General features: G+C 46.2%; 1 protein-coding gene across 9 annotated transcripts in view; it reads left to right on the plus strand.

The window, feature by feature from the left end:
- Positions 1 to 23,086, plus strand: part of CPEB3 (cytoplasmic polyadenylation element binding protein 3) — a 1,233,156-nt gene that overhangs the window by 734,736 nt on the left and 475,334 nt on the right. For all 9 annotated transcript variants that reach the window (XM_086922496.1, XM_086922503.1, XM_086922495.1 and 6 more), the window contains one exon: positions 11,393 to 11,449. In XM_086922496.1, coding sequence (XP_086778622.1) covers positions 11,393 to 11,449 — 57 coding nt within the window. The remainder of the gene's footprint in view (positions 1 to 11,392; positions 11,450 to 23,086) is intronic.

The raw sequence follows: 23,086 nt of genomic DNA on the forward strand, positions 1-23,086 counted from the left end.
CTTGCGTTGAGTCTCGTAGGTGTAGTCCGGAAAGATGTTCACCTGACTGTTCGCTACTTTGAATGGACCATTATGTCTGGCAGCATTGAGGATCAAGTCCCTGTCCCGAAAGTGCAATAAGCGCGCCACCACCGGCCTCGGGGTGCGTCCCTGTTGCGGTGGCCGTGCCGGGACTCTGTGGGCCCGCTCCAGAGTGTAGAAGGAGGATAGCCCCTCCGGGGCCACCGTGTCACGGAGCCAGGTCTTTAAGTACGCCACCATGTCGCCCTCCTCGATCTTTTCCGGGAGGCCCACTACACGAATGTTGTTTCTCCTGTTGCGGCCTTCCGCATCCTCCGCCCTTTGCTCCAGGGCCGCAATTCGGGATAGGGCATCCTTCATCGTCGCAGCCAAGGTTCGCTGCGCCGGCTCTAAGGTTTTCACCGAGCTCTCCACTTCCTTGACCCGGTCCGAAAGTTTGCCGTGGTCCGCTCTGAGGAGGCCCAGGCTCGTCGCCACCTGGGCAATGTCCTGTTGGAGGGCCGATCTCGTGGTCGTTATCGCCTCCAGGACGCGGTCGAACTGTTGTTGCATCGACGCGCCACCAGAACTCTTTGGGTCCTCATGCTCCTCTTTGTCCTGGTCTTCCGAGTCCGAGGCGGTCGGGGTAGTCCCCTTGGCTCCTCTAGGTTTCCCCATGTCGCCGGGGGCACTCCGTGAAGTTCCCGGAGTAGGTGTCTCCGGGTGCAGATGTCGACCACGACCCTCCCGGTTACTGGTCCTCAAATCGAGTGTGGGAGACCTTCTTCTCCAGGGCCTGTGGAGACTTCTCCGCTTCGGCTCACGCCACCGCCACGGCGTCCGAGGGCACCGATGAGGGGGCGGAGACAACCGTCGCCGAGTCGGGCAGGCCCGCTCACCCGCTAGAGACCCGGGGTGGGGGTCACCAACTCCACCGGACGATTTGTGGCGCCAAAGTGTCGCGCCTCCCATGGAAGTGGACTGGCCGGGAAGACGTAGCTAGGTGCGGAGTCGTGAATCGGGCCACCGCCTAGATCACAGAGCGTCCGCTCCCGGGGTCCCCTATAACGTGGGCATCCGCCCGGTCACCCAACCGAGTGCAAACTCGTTGTGAAAAGTCCGATCCAGTAGACAGCCAGTGCACAGAGCAGCCGGGGATGGCAAAGTCGGGAGCAAGTCGCTGCTCGCGACGCTCCTCCAAGTCAGTGGGTCCGACCAGGGGGACAAAGAAGTCCGGGCGCCATGTTGGGTCGCACTCCGCAACTCCGCAAACTTCGGTTTAACTCCGGAGCAATTCTCGTCCGAGCCCCATCAGGGGCCCCGGCAGGTCTTCGTCGGTCCGCTCAGCAGAATGCGGGGTCTGGGGTGCCCCGCAGCCTCCGAATTACAGGATAATACCGGGCTCAGTCCCGGAGCCGAGCTCTCAGGCGACCATCGCCATCGGCGCCCAAGCCACGCCCCCCTCTTCAGAAGACATCCATGTATGTCATGCATAAAGAAGCCCGTACCAGTGTGGTGTGAAGTTTTCTAAATACATATTGGGACTGTTAGCCAGGAGTTTCACATTGGCTGCGAAACTCCTTACTGTTAATGGGGCTGAAATGGGCTTGCTCCCTTTTCCAATATTTGCACATGCTGGGAGGGAGGTTTGAACTCTTAATAAACACCTTTTCCAGCATTTGCATTCACTGTGTGGCAACATTACTTTAGAGGGTCTGGGTTCACAATGACACAGATGGTACCAAATTGTGAATGTGATATTGGGGAAAGCAGACTGCAGTGCTTAATTAGAGCCTGTGGTTGAAAGTAAGGTCCACCGGCACTTCTTTTCCCTCAACAGACTGGCTCCGAGCAAGAGGGCAGAAAACACAAAAGGGCTAAAGAAATAGGAAGAGAAGGGCGAGAAAAAAATGACAAAGAAAGCAGGGATCAAAAAGAACATGCAAGAGTGAGATAAAGGGGCAAGGAGTGCCTGATGGTGGATGAAAGAGGAATGAAGTGCAGTGGCAGCTGGGGGATGTAGTATTTGGTGGGGACCCTCGAAGCCCAAACGCACTCTCCAGCATTCGGCCCTCAGGACTTGTCCACCCACGAGCATAATACCTTCACAGGCTCAAATTGCAAACAAACACTTAAACACACTCTCCGGCATACAAGTAAGTATACATACACACAGCTTTGCAGGCATGCACACAAAGACAGTGTTACAGACACATGCACTCCCCAGCACATAGACAGAAATGCACAATCAGGATGCTGAACACAGACTTACCTGGGTCAGGCCCACGAGTTTCGACTTCCCCGTCGGTCTGCCGCATACCAGAGGCAGCTCAACGAACCTCCATCCAATCAGAAACTGGAAAATGGTTGAAGGTACCAAGGTAGACCTTTTCTACTCTTTCAGCTTCTGATAGAGGAATAGAACATGTGAGTGACAAGCCCTGTCTGGCATGCTGCACTGCATGACACTAGTGCAGACTGATATATATTTTTCACATTGTGTGTGAAGCTTTTACGAGCAAACAAATGATCCATTCTTGTAAAAGCTGTAACGTGCCAAACAATAGTGGAAGAGGGAGGCAGTGGGTCGACGCCCTGTCGCCCCATAGAGGCTGACACCACTGATGAAATGGAATTAAGACTATGCAGCCCTAGTATTTGGCACCCTTGATATCTGATAGTGCCAGATGAAGGCTTCTGATCAAAACTTTGAGTCCTGACAATTATTCTTTTACAAATTAAGCATTGGCAAGCTGTGGTCCGTTGAAATGCTGTCTTCCCCTTCCAATGTCCTCAGCCTGCAGAAGCACAGACTAAGCTGTCAAATAATGATGACTTCTCTTCCAGGGGATCCTCATCAATAGTCATAAGCACTGAATATTCCCGCCCATGTGCGGGACCCCGGATACAATATAAAAATATATATGTAAAAAACACATATATCTCGCTCCACATATATGTATGTACATATATTATTTTTCTCACAACAATGCAGCTCCATAACTGAGGGTAAAAACAATGTAAACACATATACATGCACTGCAATTATTTAGGAAGCAAAAGGAAAGAAAACACATTAGGTCAAATAATCTTTGAACTTTGTGTTTTAATGAGTAAACTACTCATAAATCCTGAAAATTGCTTGTAAATAGAAATTGTTAGCCCTCAGGCTGCATTGTAAAAAACAATAACATAGAACATGAAACCATTTTCAACAAAAACTGTCACCGTACCTTTAAGGCAGCCATGACCCCAGGCTTCCCATCATGCCTCAGGGGTGACAGTTAGGTCAGTTGTTCTTTCCGGCTCCTTCAGTCAGGACCCTGGTGAAAAAGCTCCTTTTCTTTTTGACTTTCTGTCAAAAAATATTACTATTAATCTTCTAATTTTGCTTTCACTCGACGTCTTTTAGACATAGGGTGTTACTGAAACCTTTTTTAGGCTTAAAAAGGTGTTTTTCCTGTCAAAGATGCCTTCTTTCTTTGACAAATGTCCTTCGTGTGGAAGGAAGATGGCCAAGACTGACACTCATTCAGTGTGTATCCTGTGCCTACCAGAATCTCATTCCTCTAAAACCTGTGAACACTGCCAGGTTTTAACTTCCAGGACTCTTAAAGAACATGAGAGAATTCGAGTTTATGGGCTTTCTGAGAGAGGAAGATCTCCCAAGAAGCAGAAAAGTCGGAAGGCGCGGTCGACGTCGAGAGAAGCCACGACTGGTTCACATTAGACGTCGGGATCGGCGTTGGAGAAGCAGTCGACGGCGACGAAGATGTCTTCAGCGTCTACATCTAAGGTACCTCCGCTACAGTCAGCGTCGAGGGATAGGTCACCGTCGAAGCGGAAGAGCTCGACGGCGAGCCATCTGACGTCGAAGCAGCATCGTCGACGCCGGGCCATCGGCGTTCGACGTCGAGTCATCCTCCGTCGACGACTAGCCATGGTCGTTCGGCGTCGAGGGAGCCTCTGTCTACACATCATCGGTCGACGTCGAAGCAGCCAACGTCGACGCCTGGTCAAGAGCGTTCGACGTCGAAGCGGCATTCGGACTCGAGGCACGCACAGTCGCCGACACAACAACGGCGATCGGCGTCGAAACAGCCTCTGTTGACGTCGAGCAGACAACCTTCAACGGCGAGATGCTCCACGTCGAAGGACAGTCATCGCCACCCGAGGTCGACGTTGGAGAAATCACGGTCGACGTCGAGAGAGCGTCTACCTGAAACAGGTGATTCAGGACAAGGAAAGTGACTCATTGGGCCAGGCTCATGTCCTAGGACCGCAGTTGGGTTCTCCAGGTTCAGCATCGGCTGCGGAGGTGGAACAATCTCCAGTGCAGGATCCACCTGCCAAGAGAAGGAGGATTGCAGAAGAGAGATCTCGGTCGAGGTCTTCCTCTAGATCTCTAGTGAGTCTTTCCTCATCTTCCTCATCATCTCGGAGTGGCAGATATTCAGATGGACAAAGCTGCGCATCGGATAGGGAGAGGTCCAAATCCCCTGCAAGATCGCAACAGGATCAAACGGATCAACCTCCACGGTCACGTTCACCAGTGAAGGATCCCATCCACAAATCTCCTACTATTCATCTTTCCCCAAGGTGTAATAGACCTCTTCACCCCTGGGCAAAGGACAAAGAGACGGCAGATCGACTAAAACGGTATCGAGACCAACCTCTTCCCCGCAGGGAACGATCTCGTTCTAGGCACTCAATAAGAGAAAATCTCGTCACAGAGAGCGATCTCGTTCTAGAACGCGTTCAAGCAGAAGATCTAGGTCCAGGAGGACACGTAGCTCTTCAAGTTCTTCAAGAACCCGATCTCACAGAGCGTACTCTCCGACCCTAACAAGCAGTCCACGCTCGAGGATATCTCCAACTGAAGATATTTTCTCGTTCCAAGATATCTTGGGCAGGGGAGTCCTGAAGCTGGGAGTGCCGATGACAGCTCCACAAATCAAGACAACTGTCATATTTGAAACCCTGCAACACAGAACGGCACCCAAACCGTTGTTGCCGTTGGTCCCGGGTATAATGGAACCAGTGAATGAAGTCTTCCTCACTCCGGCAACGGTGAAGTCCGTTCCAGCGAGGATTCTCAAGAAGTATCGTCCTCCGGAGGAGGATCCTCTGTTCCTCAAATCTGATCCCCCGCCAGATTCAGTAATCATTGCGGCGGCTAGAAAATCCAATGCGGTAGCTTCCTCATCCACGGTACCGCCGGATAAGGACAGCAAGGTGCAAGACTCATGGGGGAGAAGAGTCTCCAATGCGGAAGCGCTGCTCGGCAGGTATGATAGAGCTCTGTGGGACTCACTTCAGAGGTTTTCTGCAAAACTTCCTCAGGAAGATAGAAAGGACTGTGAGGAGGTTCTGATGGAGGGCGGTCAAGTCTCCAATCAGATTATAGGTGCGGCGGCAGATGGGGCAACGCTGGCTGCGCATGGCTATGTGCATGGAATCACAGCAAGGAGATCCTCTTGGTTAAGCCTCACAGCATTGAAACCAGAGGCTCAAGCCAGAATCCTAAACCTTCCTTTTTCAGGCACGTCTCTTTTTGGAGCGAGTGCTGATGAGGAGATGCAACGGATGAAGACCGAGTTAGACACCCTCAAAGCCGTGGGGCTTGAGAAGAAAAAGGAATTCCAGAAGAAGTTCCGTTCGAACAACAAGGGTTCTTCGAAGCAGAGGGTTCAAACCCCTCACTGGCAGAAAGGCCAGAACCAGCAGGGCCAACTAAAGTCACAATACAAAGGCAAGGGCAATTCCAAAGGAAATGAAAATCAGCGCCAAGGCAACAACTTCAATAAATCTCAGCAGAAGCAATGAGTCTTCACTTCCCCCAGTGCTGTTACCCACTCCAGTGAGGGTAAGCATTGCGCATCACAGGACAGAGTGGCAGGCCATTACAAAAGATCAATGGGTGTTGTCTACGCTGCAGAATGGGTACTGTCTTCGTTTCCATTGTCTACCTCCACCCGTTCCCCCGATATCAACATCAAGCCACCAGCTACAAAGGTTAAAGAAGGAAGTAGCGACACTCCTCGAAAAAGAAGCCATCGAGAGAGTTCCGGTGTCCCAAAGGGGGAAAGGAGTGTACTCGAGGTATTTTCTGGTCAGAAAAAAGGGCCAAAAGGAAGAATACAGGCCCATTCTGGACTTGAGAACACTGAATTTGCATGTACGAAAAGAAAAGTTTCGCATGTTGGCGCTTCACCAAATATATCCACATCTCAGGAAGGGGGATTGGATGTGTTCGGTGGACCTTCAAGATGCGTACTTTCATATACCAATACAGCCCGATCACAGGAGATTCCTTCGATTCCGGGTGGGGACCTCCCACTACCAGTTCAAAGTCCTTCCGTTTGGGTTGAAGTCGGCCCCCAGGGTGTTCACGAAGTGTGTCGCAGTGGTGGCGGCAGCTCTACGCCGCAGGGGAGTCTTCGTATACCCATACTTAGACGATTGGCTGTTGAAAGGTCCAACTCCAGGCAATGTAAGGAATCAATTCCAGACATGCATAGAACTTTAAACTAAAAAAAGCAGGCGGGGGGGTCAAAGGGGAATTATTAACGACCACGGTAGCTCAAACCCCTATACCAATTGAGAAAACAAACAAGAGTTACCTGGTCCAAATGATTACCTGTGTGTTGTGTCGCGCAAAAAGACCGCTAGACCAACATGTCATCACAATGATAATGCTGGGTTGGAAAAAATTCCCATCAGCCCACCATTTATAGTGGAGTATCGTCATGTGGGATGCATATCATAAACCCAAATCTCTCCCAGCGCACCTGATAATGATGCGGAGATGGATTTTGAAAAATACTTTTCCAAACCACAGTATTTCAAAGGTAGGACTGATGGAGTGCAGTGCTCGTGAAAAAGGAAAATAAAGTGTGAATAAAATTGGCTCCTGAGACAAAAAATATGTTTATTGAGTATTGTCTCAGGGTCAAGGTTAAAAAACAGCGCCTAATAGTCTTAAAGAATGACTATATAACGGCGCAGTGCATGGAGGTCGACATGTTTCAGCTTATATGGACCGTGAGTCCAAGCTTTCTTCAGGACCAAATGATGTTAAGCATCTGCATTTTGTGAAAACTAGGTGTATTGACAATTTGGATTAATCCTACAAGAACTTTGAGCCTAAATGTTCTCTGGTGTTTATCCAACTATTCGTGATTCTCCTAGAGTGAAAGAACAACAAAGTGTGAGAGACGCATGTGGTATATTGGTGATTAAAACATAACACAACAAAACAGGCAAGGCGACAGAGAGATTTTCTTCGCCCATCAGAAGCTATAAAGTTCTCCTGATTTTAATCCCATCAATTTTCAGGATTTCGAAACATTTAACTGTAAGTTATCACTCACCCAGCATTCTGTGGGAGAACACCTCACCTCACCCGGCACCCACTCGGGAAGAAGGAGGCCCCGCTCTGTTACAAATGGAAAAGTATAAAAGGACCTCAAAAAACTTTTTAAGGTCCACAGTATTCATACTCAACTTATCCAAAAAACGGAAATGCCCCTCACAGGCTGCTGGGAGCTGTAGTCTGCCGGCGGCCGTGCAGGTGGAAAGCAACGGCGGCGTGCAGCACTCACAGCATGTGGGCCCCAGCAGCAGCAGCAGCGACGGAGTGTGCCCGGTGAGTCCCGGTGAGTCCCTCCTGCTCCGTGACCCGTGGCTCTGGTCCTGGACTGGACTGTGTCCCCCCCCAAATCCCTTGTTATTAGGTCCTAAATGGTCAAGGAGCCATACCTGTCCGTCGGTACCTCTAGGGCCAGCACCCGAGCGGGAGTGGAGGTAGCTTGAACTGAGCCTGCCTACCCGTTATATACCCGATTTAATTGGGTAATTAATGGCAGCTGGCCGAGGAACGTAGATAAGGCGCTTGATTGGCAGATAGCGAGTGGCTAATGCGCATGCGCCGACATTCTATTGCAGACGAGGCTGGGGACCAGTAGTTAAGCGTCTGCGCTAGCGAGTTTGTAGAACTAATAATGCTCATGCGTTGGAATTATAGCGCATTGCAGGCAAGACTGAGGGTTAATGTCATGCATAGAACTTTGTCAGCGTCTAGGACTGCATGTCAACTACAGCAAGTCTGTCTCTCAGCCCACTCAGAAGATCCACTTCCTAGGAGCTCTGCTAGACTCCGAAGTAGGAAAATTGTTTCCTTCGGAGGAGAGACAGTTTTCGATAGCGCTCAAGTGCCAGAAAATTCTTCACCACAGGTCTCAGAAAGTGCGGAAGATAGCCTCACTCTTGGGGACAATGGCTTCCTGCATCTTCCTAGTACCGAACGCCAGACTTCGGATGCGTCCTCTTCAGCAGGATCTGGAGGACAAATGGGACCAACACTCAGATCGATGGGACGATCAGATCACTTTGTCGGAGGTAGCTCAATCTTCCCTCCAGTGGTGGACGAAAAGACAGAACATGCAGGTGGGAGTTCTCTTCCATCAACCTCCTCCTACACAAACGATCATCACAGACGCATCGTTACAAGGATGGGGGCGCACATGGGTCCTCTACAAGTGCAGGGTCTGTGGTCTTCCAAAGAAAGCACTTATCACATCAACTTGCTGGAATTGAGAGCGGTTCACCTGGCTCTCAAAGCGTTCCTTCCCTTGCTTCAGGAGGAAATGGTTCTAGTACAGACTGACAATACCACCACAATGTACTATTTGAACAAGCAGGGAGGAACACGCTCAAGGACGCTGTCTCTGGAAGCTCAGCGCATCTGGCATTGGCTTCTGGCTCGCAAGTTGTCTGTTCAGGCAGTCCACCTCCCAGGAGAGCAGAACGTGAGGGCGGACGCACTAAGTCGGCACTTCGAAGACAAAGAAGACTGGGTTATCAACGACGAAGTGCTAGACGACATTTTCCAGTCATGGGGTCGTCCTTCAATAGATCTCTTCGCGGACGACGTAAACAGCAAATGCCCAAGCTTCGACTCCAGGTTCTATCGACCAGGAACAAGAGGGAATGCTTTTTAATCGACTGGTCAGGGCAGTTTGTGTACGCCTTTCCACCCCTTCCGTTGATCCTGAAGGTGGTGAGCAGGCTGAACCACTCGTGCACAACAATGATCCTGATTGCCCCCGACTGGCTGAGGCAATGGTGGTACACGGACCTACTTCACCTGTCAGTGTCTCCTCACAAGAGGTTTCCATGCAGGCAGGACCTGTTATCGAAGATGAACGGGAGGGTTCACCATCCCAACCTTCCGTCACTGAACTTGGCAGCATGGCTCCTGAGGTCATTCAGTACGGCCATCTAGGACTGCCACAGGACTGCATGTCCATTCTGAGAGAATCACGACGTCCTTCCACAAGACATTCTTATGCATGCAAGTGGAAGAGGTTCTATATGTGGTGCATGTAGAATGGTCGCAATCCAGTAAAGAGTCAGGAAGAAGCAGTTCTCCCATACTTGTTGTACCTGACTAAAGCAGGTTTGAAGTTTAACTCCATTAAGGTGCATTTGGCCACTATAACAGCTTATAGGCGATCACCTTCACAAACTTCTTTTTTTCAGCTTCCAGCAGTAAAAGATTTCCTGCAAGGTCTGAAAAAGGTGTACCCTCCTGTACGGCCTCCTTCTCCTCCCTGGGAGCTGAACCTAGTACTATCAAAATTGATGGGCCCTCCTTTTGAGCCCATTCATAAAGCTACTTTACAGCATATTTCCTGGAAAGCGGCTTTTTTGGTAGCGATTACGTCAGCCCGTAGGATGAGCGAAATTCAGGCCCTCTGTACTAAAGAACCGTATACAGTGTTTCATTTAAACAGAGTGGTGCTCAGAGCGCACCCTTCTTTCCTGCCGAAAGTGGTATCAGATTTTCATGTCAATCAGTCTATCTCTTTACCCACTTTCTTTCCTAATCCCTCTACTCTGAGAGGGCGTTACACTCTTTGGACCTGAAAAGAGTTTTAAAGTTCTATCTAGACAGGTCCAAGTCTATTCGACATTCTGATCAAGTGTTTGTTAACTACGGATCGATCAGAACTGGTCATGCAGCGTCGAAACGTTCCATTTCCAGGTGGATCGTTTCGTGTATCAAGCTTGCTTACCAATTGGCGCAGAAACCTCTGGGGGGTACTCCTAAAGCGCATTCCACTAGAGGTAGAGCTGCCACGGCGGCTTACCTGCATGATGTGCCCATGTCTGAGATTTGTAAAGCGGCGACCTGGAGGTCTGTCCATACATTTACCAGACATTACTGTCTAGATTCTGACACGAGAGCAGATACCCAGGTGGGCCAGGCCTCCCTGAGGAATCTGTTTAACAGCTGAGGATTTGGCTGTTATGATTTGGTTGGGTCATGTACTTCTCATTTACCTGCAGGTGGTTGATGGGCTTGCTATTCTATTCAGTGCTTATTACTATTGATGAGGATCCCCTGGAAGAGAAGGATAAGTTACTTACCTGTAATCCTAGTTCTCTTCCAGGGGTATCCTCATCAAAGTCATAAGCAACCCACCCGCCTCCCCAGGTAAATGAGATTTGGTACTGTTTTCAAACTTGTGGTTGAGCCCTGTCTTCAGGGTTATGCAAAGAACAACTGACCTAACTGTCACCCCTGAGGCATGATGGGAAGCCTGGGGTCATGGCTGCCTTAAAGGCACGGTGCCAGTTTTTGTTGAAAATGGTTTCATTTTCTATGCTATTGTTTTTTACAATGCAGCCTGAGGGCTAACAATGTCTATTTACAAGCAATTTTTAGGATTTATGAGTAGTTTACTCATTAAAACACAAAGTTCAAAGATTATTTGACCTAATGTGTTTTCTTTCCTTTTGCTTCCTAAATAATTGGTGCATGTATATCTGTTTACATTGTTTTTACCCTCCGTTATGGAGCTGCATTGTTGTGAGAAAAATAATATATGTACATACATACATGTGGAGCGAGATATATGTGTTTTTTACATATATATTTTTATATTGTTTCCGGGGTCCTGCACATGGGCGGGAATATTCAGTGCTTATGACTTTGATGAGGATACCCCTGGAAGAGAACTAGGATTACAGGTAAGTAACTTATCCTTACACTTTACAAGTGGTTACTGCCTGTCCTTGGCAGCTGCTGACCGTTCAATGATGCATGTCCACATAATCAGTCACAAAGCTTTGTGCCTACCCTTGTGAGTTGTAGGGGAAAAAATTGCCTCTTAGTCTCCATACTTCCCTTGTGACTGACAAGGGATCAGAATATGTGCATCGGAATTTATAATTGCAATTATGAATTACATTTTTGTGCTTTATGAATTGCTCAATCTGGTTAAGAAATTACTACAACTGTTAAGCAGTGTGTTCTTTCGCTCATTCTGAATTTGAATCCAAACTCTGTAAATATTGTGCCTAATTAAACTCATTTATTTTATAGGGCGCATGGGAATTAATTTCCATCATCCTGGAACTGAAAACATAATGGCACTTAACAGTAAGTTTATTTCGGCTAACATTTGACCACGCCCATCTTCCCGTTACTCTAATTGAATGCAGTGTATCTGTTGAAAACTCTTTAGTTTTTGCTTTGCGTCAAGGTTGAAGGGTGGCCTAAACAGGCATCTGAATGGGAACTGCACACTCTCTGAAATTCATTACTGCGACTGAAGCCATTCATTTCTTTCTTTTCAAAATGTTTGTACATGTGTATCCATTAGTCTTGACATGGATACAAATGTTTTGGGAAGCCCAAACTGCATTTTATCAAATTAGTGTTCCTCTGTGTTCAGCTTTAGGAAAAGTGCAAGGCATGTCCTGATGATGTTATGTACCACTTATATGATTTAATAACTTGCGTACATCAAGCTCTTCATTGTTTTGGCACATTTCTACCTCGTACACGATTGGAAACCTTTTTAAAGCTCAGTTTCTCAGATAAGTGCAGTGAGGGATCTTTGCAGCTGTCTCGCATCTCCTTCATGCACCCATTGCAAGAGTGTCTGCTTACAATTATTTTCTTTGTATTGCTTGGGTGCCAGAAAATAGCTTTCTCTCTCAAGATGTAAACCATTCTCGTGCCTTTCTTATTTCGTGCTTGTTGGAAATTTCCCTTTCTGTAGGGCAACCCTGTATTTCGTTTGCCTTTTTGCTGAACCCTATTTTTGCTGGCTACACAACTCTGTGCACTTTATCCTGACTAACTAGTAGTAAAGTGATTGTGCTCCTTCTTTTAATGTGCTAACATTGTTATACACCTGACTGGTTTATTTAATTTGCCTTGAAGTCACTAGTATATGGTACCAAGTGTACCCAAGGTGTTTGAATTAAATACTGCCAGTGGACTCCAGCACTCATTGTGCCATCCACTGCAGGTGCACTGTAAAGCATGTTTCCAGGCCTTACATTATAGCCTAGTTGTGGCAGGCCTAATTCTTCTGGTTATATATAATAAGTCACACCTAAGTAGGCCTTATTGTCCATTAGGCAGAGTACATTGTATTTTAAAGGAGGATATAGAGCAGGTTAATGACTCTAAAAACGAGTTTCACCATAGCATGGTTGGCTGTTCCATAGGAAAACCTTGGGATACAGTATTAAGTGTAATCAATGTTATCTCCCGCTATGAAACTGCTACACATTTAATTTGTGGATCTATTGAAGTAGAAATTACAAGTCCAATTCACTGGGGCTGTCAGAGTTGTAATAAATATTATAGAAAGGGAGATTTTTAAAGTTACCTTTGCCCTTCCTGGAGTCCCTATAAACTAACTCTGCATTTTAAACTTCCACTTCTGCCAGGCAGTAATTCGAATTTGAATAGATGCGAATGAGGTGTGAACTTGCTCTCAGGAGCAAACAATAGGCTGACTGAATGGGCAGGGTGGGGCTGTGAGGATCATATTTGATATTAAAGTGTCATAACCTGCTTGAATGTCACATTCATGCTTTATATGTATGCTGGGGTTTTCATATGAAATTTAGGACGCACTTCAAAGAGGCCTCCCATGGTACAGCTAAATGCTAGTTGCCACTTGGTCAGGATCCCTATTTTGTTCCCCCTACCCTCAGCCAGGTAGGCCACAATCACAGTGGGCTTTTTGACATTATAGTTTCAAAGCATATTTGACAAGACTGCTGGGTTTATATGTAACACTCAGTGCACACTTTATTTATGTATGAATTTATTTATTATGGAGTTTTATATAGTGCGAACTTGACCCAAATTTACCGGGTATCAGAGCGCTTTACATAGCACCAGTTACATTAGTCGAGGACACATTCATTTTTTATTAGGTACGGGGAGATTAAGTGATTTGCCGAGAAACACAGGATGTTCTGCGTTATTGCTGAGACTCAAATCCAGTTCCCCAGATTAGAGGCCAACCGCCCTAGCCTTTAGGCCAACTCCTCTCAAAGAAGTTGGGGTATCAAAACAATTTGTTTGAATACCCTGTCTGTTAGGTGTGGGAGGCCACTGGGATTACCATAGTAATTCATCCCCAAGCCTAGGGTGGCTGAAGATTTCAGCCACCTTGAACATGCCCAAAGTGGGTTGGGTTAGCCCTTGGCAGATGAAGGTTTCTAAGGCTGGCTGAGGGTTTTTTCAGGGCTTGCTGGGGGGTGTTCGAAGACCACCTGAGGGGATAGCTGGTAAGCTATGAGCCAGCATAGAGCTTGTCTCAGATTACTGTCTACCGGTAATTAAGGGCCATTCCGGTGTCCTAAAACCTCTTTAGGGGCAGACTGAGGCTGCCTAAGGAGCAGCTGTGGGTGTCTAAATGTTAGCTGTGGGTCTGTAAGGGCTAGTTGTCGAACGGTGAACTGACATTCTCTGATTATCATTTGGGGATGTTTGAGGGTCTGTGAGGCATTGTGATGGTCTTTGATGGCCGACGCAAGTGTTTGTGGGCAAACTGAGGATCTCTTAAGGGCCAGCAGGAAGGGCACAAGGGTATTTAATGACAGGTTGCAGGTCTCTTGGAGCCTTCTGTTTTTGAGGTAGACTAATAGTTTCTGAGTTTGTCAGATCTTCATAATATGATTGCATGTTTTTGTTGTCTTTTCTGAAACGCAAGTTGATATGGTTCATGCATGTATTTATTAAATGTATAAGGCGAACAGCTACCCGAAGGTTTCCCGGCACAATCACATGCCATCACATCCAATTTACGATGGAAATAGCAATTTATTTTTGTTCAAAATTTCCCCGCCTCTAATGTAGTGTACTGGGGTAATAACATTCCTTCATTTTAGTTTCTAAATCTAAGTTGAGCATTTCACATACCACAGCATATCTATGACAGCCTTCTTATTGTGAAGATCTATGTTAGCATACGCTTATTAGACGTTTAAACACCATTTTGCTGCATTTGCACACTACACTGCATGTAACTGTTTTTGTAAGTTAGACTGCTAGAAAATCTTTCCAAGAGAAAGGCTTGTTTTCAACATCCCTAGACTTACATCGCAACCTTAGTCTGTACAGTGTGTGCAGAAGCCTCCAAGGTTATCATAGCAATGTAAGCTGTTATTCGAGGTGATCGGCTCACGCTCTAGACACAACATGCACACTGCTGCAGCTAACTGAAATTCCAGCGCCTTTAATATGGCACCGCATGCATGATTAGTTCCCCATTCAAGCCTAAGAGACCTACTATTCCTATAAAATCTAGTTCCTAGCTGGGGAGGGTGGCATACAAGGCACTATAAGTCACATGTTCTGGGTTGACTAATCATTGGTAGCTTCGCTGTAGGACGGAGAGCTAATGTGACACTGATGCTAGTCGGTTAGGGGTTCTAGGTACTAAGGTGAGTTTTTTGGTACACCACAATTCACTGAGGTCCTGGGTCTCTGTGCACAGTTCTGTGTATGAGCAGAATCCCCGCAATATGGCGCACCTAATGACGTGGTCTTATTTTGAGACTCTCAAGTAGTGCTTATAACAGTCCACGACACCCTCACTACTGTTTCCGGTTGACGGTGGTGACAGATTAACCTACCTATATCGTTTAAGTATAGGTTTATTCAAGCTTGATATTTCGAAAAAGGTTCTTACTTTGAATTACAGCCCATTAGTGCTACTATTCTTTACAATTGTCTTTTCTCTTCTGTGTCCTTATGGCTGATGTTGATATCCCACCGCATAGTAGGGTGGCCATCCGCAATCATTTGTAGGCGTTTGGCATCACCTTGGAAGGCATGGCGGTTGTTTTTGTGGTGAGGGCTGAGGCAGCTTACCCATTTGAGCTTTTCTACTCATGGGTTACCTTTCCTGCAGTTAATGCTGCTAGTGGTAAGTTTCATGTTTACTCACCCACTGCCATGCCTATGGACTACACCCCTTATAGGACACTGGAGATTCTGATTACGGCTTGGCAGCATCGAGTTTGGTTTAATGGCGCCCTTCCCCACTCGATAATAGCGGTTCGGTTAGGCTCTTTGTCTATTCCCGGGGCTTCCTGGCCGGTTTTGGCCGGGTACACCCTGCATCCGTGTTATCTGACAGTCACTATAGTTGAGTTACCTGTTCTCTATGCCTCCCTCGTCGGAGTGCATCGGGCTCTAGTGCAATACGTATCCCGCAACGTTCAGGTGAGGCCACCTGGTGCTGCGGCACAACCAACTGGACTGGCCGGGTTGAAAATTAATCCTGCCATGGTTAATTCGGTTATGGCCAAGCTGCCCCAAGATATGGACGAAATGCCTTTTTGGCTTGCCGAGAAATTTGACCAGCTGGAAGCAGTATTTCCTAATACGACTCCTGTTGAGAAACACTGGATTCCAACAATAAGTTTGCAGAAAGACTTAATACCAGAGGTAACAGATTGCGAGACCTGGGGTAAAATATTTGGGGCAGTCTACGCTAAGTGCTAAGGCACCCCGTCTATGGCTGTCCTGCCCTCCGTGATCAAGCGTGTTCAGGATCAACACGGTCCGGAGGCGACTGTTGAATTAGGAATGAGACTCGTCGGAGCGTTGACGTAGTTTCCAATCTCATCCTTGCTGACGACAAGGGAGATGGGATTAGCTTTCAAGTGTCTAATACTTTACGCGATGTCCCCGATGCCGATAAGCCCCGGCAGATGCTGAAAATCATTGCGGAGGCATATAAGACCATTGGCAGTAATAGTTTGGGTGTTAAGCCTTTTGCTAAAATAACAGCTCAAACGCAAACTCAGACAGCGAAGTCTACTAAAGACGACCGTCCACCCTTTTCTAAAAAGAATTGGAACAATATAAAACAGGGTAGGCAGTAACAGAAACAGGGGTCACGTCCTGCATCACCGATACCCGTGTCTACTGAGCGCACATATGATTTGCCCGACGTGCTAATATTAAGTCACCTGAGCGTTTTCAGGGTCCTGATCAACGTTCTCCTCGCTCTTTACTGGAAACATCGGTCTCATAAACCGGTGAAGGAGACCGAGGCCGGGGTGCCCAACAAGCATGTGAGCAGCCCCGCCATACCAAAGGTAAAGGCAAGCAGGACGACTTTCAGCGTCAGCGACTACAGTTTCAGAAGAAGAAGGTTGCCACTTTAACAGCGAGATATGCCACGGATAGTGAGAACACCGCTTCGGAACCTGACATGGGCGCTAACGCTGCTGGACAGCGCAGTGGAAATTACAGTAGTGCAGGAAGCACTGCGTCCGTATCTGAAGGCGATAGCAACTGAAACGTTCGTTACTGTTGAGACAGCTGACACTAGAGTGGCTCCCCCTGACAGACTTTATGAAATAGTCCTTTTAATTGAAGGTGACATACAACATAAAATAAAAGGGATTTTTTGGGGAAAATCTAACCTCTACTTATGACATATTGTTAGCGGAGGCAGACTGGCCCCCCACCTTTCGTTTTGGCCGCTTTGAGAGGGGAGGAGGTAATCCTCCCTAGTTTCGCATACACTGTGCCGAAGGAGCAGGCCCTGCATTTTGCAGAAGAGTGGGCTACGGTGCTTGTACCGGCATTGTACCATACACAATGTGGATGGGACAAGCTTTCGCCCATACATGAGATTACATTCCGGTCTATGCCACAGCCACAACCCCAATATCCCATGCGGCGTGAAGCGAAAGCTCCTGTTGCCGAGATCCTTGAACAATTGGAATATCAGAAAATTGGCCATGGGCTATAAGAACAGTCCAGGCGTCTTTGCCGCCGTCTCTCTTTTGGAGAGACTCGACCCTGGAGCGTGCTCGTATGTTGATGACATTTATCTCACAGACGACTAATTATGGCCGCATTTGTCGCGTTGACCACATCATTTGTATGTTTGTGGACTTCGGTTACAAATTTAACTTTGCAAAGTCACACGTTGCAGAGTACACACATGCACAAAATGTCCGGCAGAGTACTACATGGTAAGTGGCTACATGTCAGTTGTGACACCTTCAGCCGTTCCTAACTTTTTCCTAGTCTGATTCTGTTTTTTGGTGCTGGGTGATGTTAGTGATATATTTGTCAGTACTTTCATTCTATGATTTTAGGATACCCTTTTAAGATAAATGAATGTATAAAGGTATACCTTAGAATACCTTAAAGGTGTTCTTTTTTTCTTGGTTTTTGTAGAACGCACATGAGTATTTTTTTAATTGTACTTTTTAGGCTTATTGATGGCCTTTTAAAAGGTCTCGAATTGGTAAAAAAGCTGCTATAACCTAATAGATTCTGTGTCTTCCTATTGAGCAATCAGGAGAGACCGATTAGTGGCACACAAGAGCATCAAATATATTTGAACGAAAGGTTAAGAGAAGGGATAACAACCATTCTTTATTTCAACGCCATGACCATTACTCTTTGTACGCATCCATTTATCCATAGCAATAATATATCTGAAAGATTCCCAAGGAGCTGTTTAATAATCCAGGTGGAAGATCTCTATTTGTGTCGAGAGGCTGTACTTTTTGGTTCCAATTGCAGTACATTCTCATTAAATATTTCAGTTGAAATTTAGCCCCCATATTGAGTGGTATTTTTGAATTCTAGTAGCCCAAAGTGATTGAATATTCTCAACCCTGCTATAGTTGGGATCTGCAATCCATAATGACTAGGTGGAGTAGTTATTTACTGTATCAGACAGTGATGAAGCCTGATGTGCTAGCAGACTTCTGGTGTGTAGTTCCTATAAAACTATACAGGATCTGTACGTTCGGACAACATACACTCTAGAACTGGTGTCAGACTGATTCTGAACACCCCCACCGAGTATGTTGGCCTCTTGTATCAGCTAGCTCACAGTGCCACTATAGTCTCCTCTTACCAAGGAGAGAATAGTTCTTGGCAACCGTCGAACATGACAACCCTGATCCCTAAGTAGCATGGAAACAGTGTACTACTTTTCGTTCAGTCACTCATGCTCACTTAGACTGTCTTAGAGAGATACACAGAATAAACAGGCTGGGTGTTTTCAAAAGGTATTTATTGAACAGTTTGTATTCTGGTGTAAAAAAGATGAGCTGAAACAACCGTTAGAAGGTAAAGGATATAAATGATTAGCAGTACTATAAAAGTAAACGGATGGTAAAGCTCTAACATCTTGCAGTAATCATGGCTACATGCAAGTATATAAAATACATGATAAAAAGATTGGGACTCCCACGATGCCTCCCTAACTAGATGTACTTAAGTGTACCTACGTTAAGCCCAGAATCCCTCTAGGATAAAGTCAACTCCATTACCCTAAGTGAGAGACTGTGGGACCCCGTCCTGGTCTCGAGTTGGACACCCGCAAGGGATGTTAGACCACTGCGAGCTGGAGTATCTGCATGCAGGAACCTCAGCATCTCTAGTCAGTGTGTCGGCCGGGAAGTCCTGGTCTCCTCCATCTATCTTAGTAAGATGCGTTGTATATATACCCATAGGTCTCCCCAGGAGTCCTACTTCACTGTACTACTGTGTCTGACTTATTAGATATTACACATGAGATGGTAGTTCTGCTGAGCTTCCAAGAATCCTCATGCATAATGTATACATTTTCGAAATAGGAAAAACCTGCGTTCTGAATGCAGTGTCGTATCTAGGTAAAACGTCAGTCCCTGTAAACCGTTATAAGTGTAATGTATGGAAGAATATAGGTGAAGGTTTACGAAGTTACCTAGGCCTATATCAGGGTACCTATATGGAATATAACACTGCTTCTTGTTGCCGCACTGCAACTTCTGTGTTCAAACAGTGCTTATTAGGGTGTCGTTTTCAGTGTCCGCATCGCCTGCCAACCGTATTTGCTAAAGCACTAGAGAATAAAATAAGGAAGGCGCCGTCCTCTGCAGTGGAAGAAGTGAGGAGGCCAGTATGCAAAGCAGAACCTTAAGTCCGTTATCAGTCTGCTGCTGGGAACGTAGTTATTTGTTCTATGCATTCTTTTTTGCCTTCCTTAATTTTTTTCAATATTGGTTGTAGTAAAAAAAAAAAGATATTTGTGAAAGGATTGAGCAGTTTATCCTCAGACACTAATTGATTCTTCCTTTCCATTACTGATTGAGTTGTTACAAGGCAGAATGTTTCCGTTTAAGGGTCTTCTTTCCCTTTTTAGGTCTTGCCTGCGTGGGCTGCGCACATGCGCAGTCTCGCTGGCGAGATTTTAAGTTTTTGAGGAGCTTTGAGAATCAGGCTTTAAGCCCCACCCCTCTTTCCCATTAGCCGGCGTCACCGTTTATGCTAAACGGTGGCCAGCCATTGGGAAAGAGTTTTGTCTGACGTAGACTCTTCTCTTTTTCTGCCGTCCCACTTGGACGGCCTCGCCTGCTTTCCTTCTGAAGTAAACGGTTTCCTATCTTTATGGGGCCAAACACATGGCCCCATAAAGATGAGAAACCTTTTACTTCAGGAGGAAAGCAGGCGAGGCGGTCCAAGTGGGACGGCAGAAAAAGAGAAAAGTATACTTCATGGCGAGCCCTTGTCCATTTAAAGCGCTGGTGCTTCCAAGTATGTAATTCTCCATTAGTCTGTACACGTGAGCCTAGATCTCTGAATAATAGGTTCAATAACTCAAAAGAGAAACATTTACAAAAACAGTATTTCATCAGAAACTTGAAAATACCATAAACCTATAAAAATGTGCAGGAAAAACAAAGATTGGCATTGAAAAAAGTAGCGGGTGCTTTCCTATGGAGAGTTGAAGAGCCAGCGCAATGTTGACTGCAAGGTGACATGTTTACGTAGGACCACGTTCTCGGAACAGATGGTTGCCTTTTCTTTACCCACGCAGAAGAAAGGAAACTAGGCCTGCATGCAGAAAAACGCTGGAATGAGGCGTGCACAGAAACCCAAGATGCACTCCTAGTCATGAGGCATGCTGAATATTTATCGGGTCTAATGATCATGTTTACCATCAGATCTGCGTTTATGTTCTGTTCTTGAAACAACCAGTGCTAACACCGCTGCTGAGCAATAGATACAGCAGTTAATGTGAATTTACGCGCTACGGTGCAATTAAATGCACTAACCATACGCAAGCACTAGCATAGTCAATAGTCTGGTTTTAAAAATAAGGTCGATAACAAATGAGAATGAGGTCTCGCACAAGTACGTAAACGTAACGTTTGTGTAGCAGACGGACTAACCCACTAAATGTTATTTCTCAGAATGGACCCTTACAGATTTCGAGTTTCCCAGTTCGGTGCCCGAGCAACTCACCTGCCTTAGGTTTTTATCTTTTCTTTTTTTTTTAACAATCTAGGACTTGTGATGCTCATCTTATAATGGCATTTTAAAATGGGAAGCCTGCAACTTTCAAGTGAGGCACCAATGGTTCGATGGATTTAAAGAGCTTTAAGAATCCTGGTAACTTTGCAGAATATTGCCTCTGTCTTTTTAGTATTAGTGTCTCTCTCCTTTTCACTACCCCTCCGTAGTGTCCATGTCTAGCTAACAACCAGCCTTCTTCCTACCTTGTCGAAAGGAAGCAGCTGGGGCTGCCCTGGGATTCTCGGCTCAGCTGACAGGCTCCTAGATAGTGCACGCCATCTGGACAATGAGCTGCTGGACTCGTTGACCTGATTACCCATGAGACTTCCACGTGCTTCTGCATAAATTTGCCTTGTGCAGAGAATTCTGGGATTTGCCCCATCTGAAAATCCCAGAATTTCTGGCAGGATTTTGAAATTCCAAACTAAAAGATTGTGTGCCCTCTAGCCCTGCAATCCCAGGAAAGAAAAAAAAACAAGCATTGAAAATGCATCAGGCCTCGCCTTTGATTAAGTTAAAGCCATTTGCTTTGCTAATGGTATTGTATAGCAAAACAAATGGCTTTAACTTAATGAAAGGCAAGACCTATTGCATTTTTGCAGTTGTATATAGCGTGAACTCGACTAGAAGGTATCAGAGGTTTTTTTCATGATCACAAGTATCATTACAGATGGATACATTCATTGTAGGCATGGGTAGATTAAGTGATTTGCCCAGAATCACAAGTTGATTGAGCTTCCAGCCAGACTTTGAGGTTGGTTCCCCAGCATCAAAATCGGCCGCTGTAGCCATTAAGCCACACAAATGACGGGTGACATCATTGGTAAAGCCTCAGCACAGTTATGAGAAAGACACTTTGGTATTTTTTCCCAATACCCTGGAGAGCTGGAAATAATAAGCTGGCAAAAAAAATCTTTATGGAATGCCTCACCCGATGGGTGTACTTGCCTCTATGCATAAACCTGCTTTTTTAGGATTCAAGTTGTAGCTGTTACCACAGAGGAGCGAGATGCAGGGCCAAAAATCTGAGACTTGACTGCTGACCAACCACAAGCATTTGCAATGCAATACATCTCATAGTTACATGAGCTTAAGCTTTTGGCATTGTAAATAACACTGCCTTTTATTTATGTTTTAAAAATAAAAAAATAAAAGGCATTATTATTTGGAATGTCAATAGCTGAAACACGAGTCAATGCGAGACCTATTGCATTGCAAATGCTTGTTTGCTAATTTGAGCAATTGCCCTGTAATGGAAAAGGATGTCAAAAAGAAGCATCTGCCTTCTGGTAACTCTTCTGATCGTGAGTGGCATAGAAGGTTTAGGAGTACTTCTAGGCAGTCTCATCATAATTGTAGTCCTCCTGAAGTTTTCGGAGTCCGAAATACATATGAGGTAGTAGCTCCAGCCCATAAAATCAGATTGATAGATAAGGGCAAGGGAGCAAAATGGTTTAACACCCTTAGGGAACAGAAACAAGCTCTTCGCCAACGCGAAAGAGCTTGGTGTAAGTCCTGTATGCCCTGTGCACGTGCTGCCTACATACTGCAGTTCGCAATATATAAAAAAGCCATCCGCCAGAGAAAGGCCGAATTTTATGAGGCAACAATTTCGGAGGCAGTTAATCCGCAGAAAGAAGTGTTCAAAGTTTTAAACGATCTGCGGACGGATAAGGGGCCAAGTCCGATTTTTAATCAGAAGGACTGTCAAGATTTTCAAATCTTTTTCATGGCTAAGATTAAGGATATAATTACTGAAATTACTCACACCCCAAATCTTCCATGTTCCATTGAGCCCCCCCCCCCCTACACCTCCTAGGCCGACAATGGACCTCTTGATTCAACTACCCGTACTCACCAAGTAATCCTTGGCCACCATAATGGGTCGGGTGAAATCGGGCTCTCCAGCGAATCCCTGCCCCCCCCCCCCCCAAAATTTTTAAACTGGGATGGTCTGGAATGGAGGATAACGTCCTCACCCTTCTAAACCGCTCCTTGAAGTCGGGATTTGTTCCTTCTAATTTTAAGGAAGCACAGGTGGTCCCGCTCCTAAAGAAACCAGGCGCTGACCCAAAAGTTCTAAAGAATTTTAGGCCAATTTCTCAGCTGCCTTTTCTGGCCAAAATTATGGAGCAACATGTTCTACATTTTCTTACCCACTTCCTCGAAAGCAATCACCTGCTTGAGGCCAATCAGGCCGGATTTAAAGCTCATCACAGCACGGAATTAGTTATGCTTTCCAGGCTGGATGACTTGAGATTGAGGGCTGACAAAAAAACTCTGTGTGCCCTAGTCCTCTTGGACTTATCTGCGGCGTTTGATACCGTTAATCATAGCCAACTACTATCGCGGATTAAGGACCTAGGGATACAGGGCACGGTCTTGGCCTGGCTGACCTCCTTTCTTGGAGATCGATCACAGCGAGTCCAACTAGCGGATTTAGGG

The sequence above is a fragment of the Lissotriton vulgaris genome, chromosome 5 (assembly GCF_964263255.1).
Source record: "Lissotriton vulgaris chromosome 5, aLisVul1.2, whole genome shotgun sequence".
Lineage (NCBI taxonomy): Eukaryota > Metazoa > Chordata > Amphibia > Caudata > Salamandridae > Lissotriton > Lissotriton vulgaris.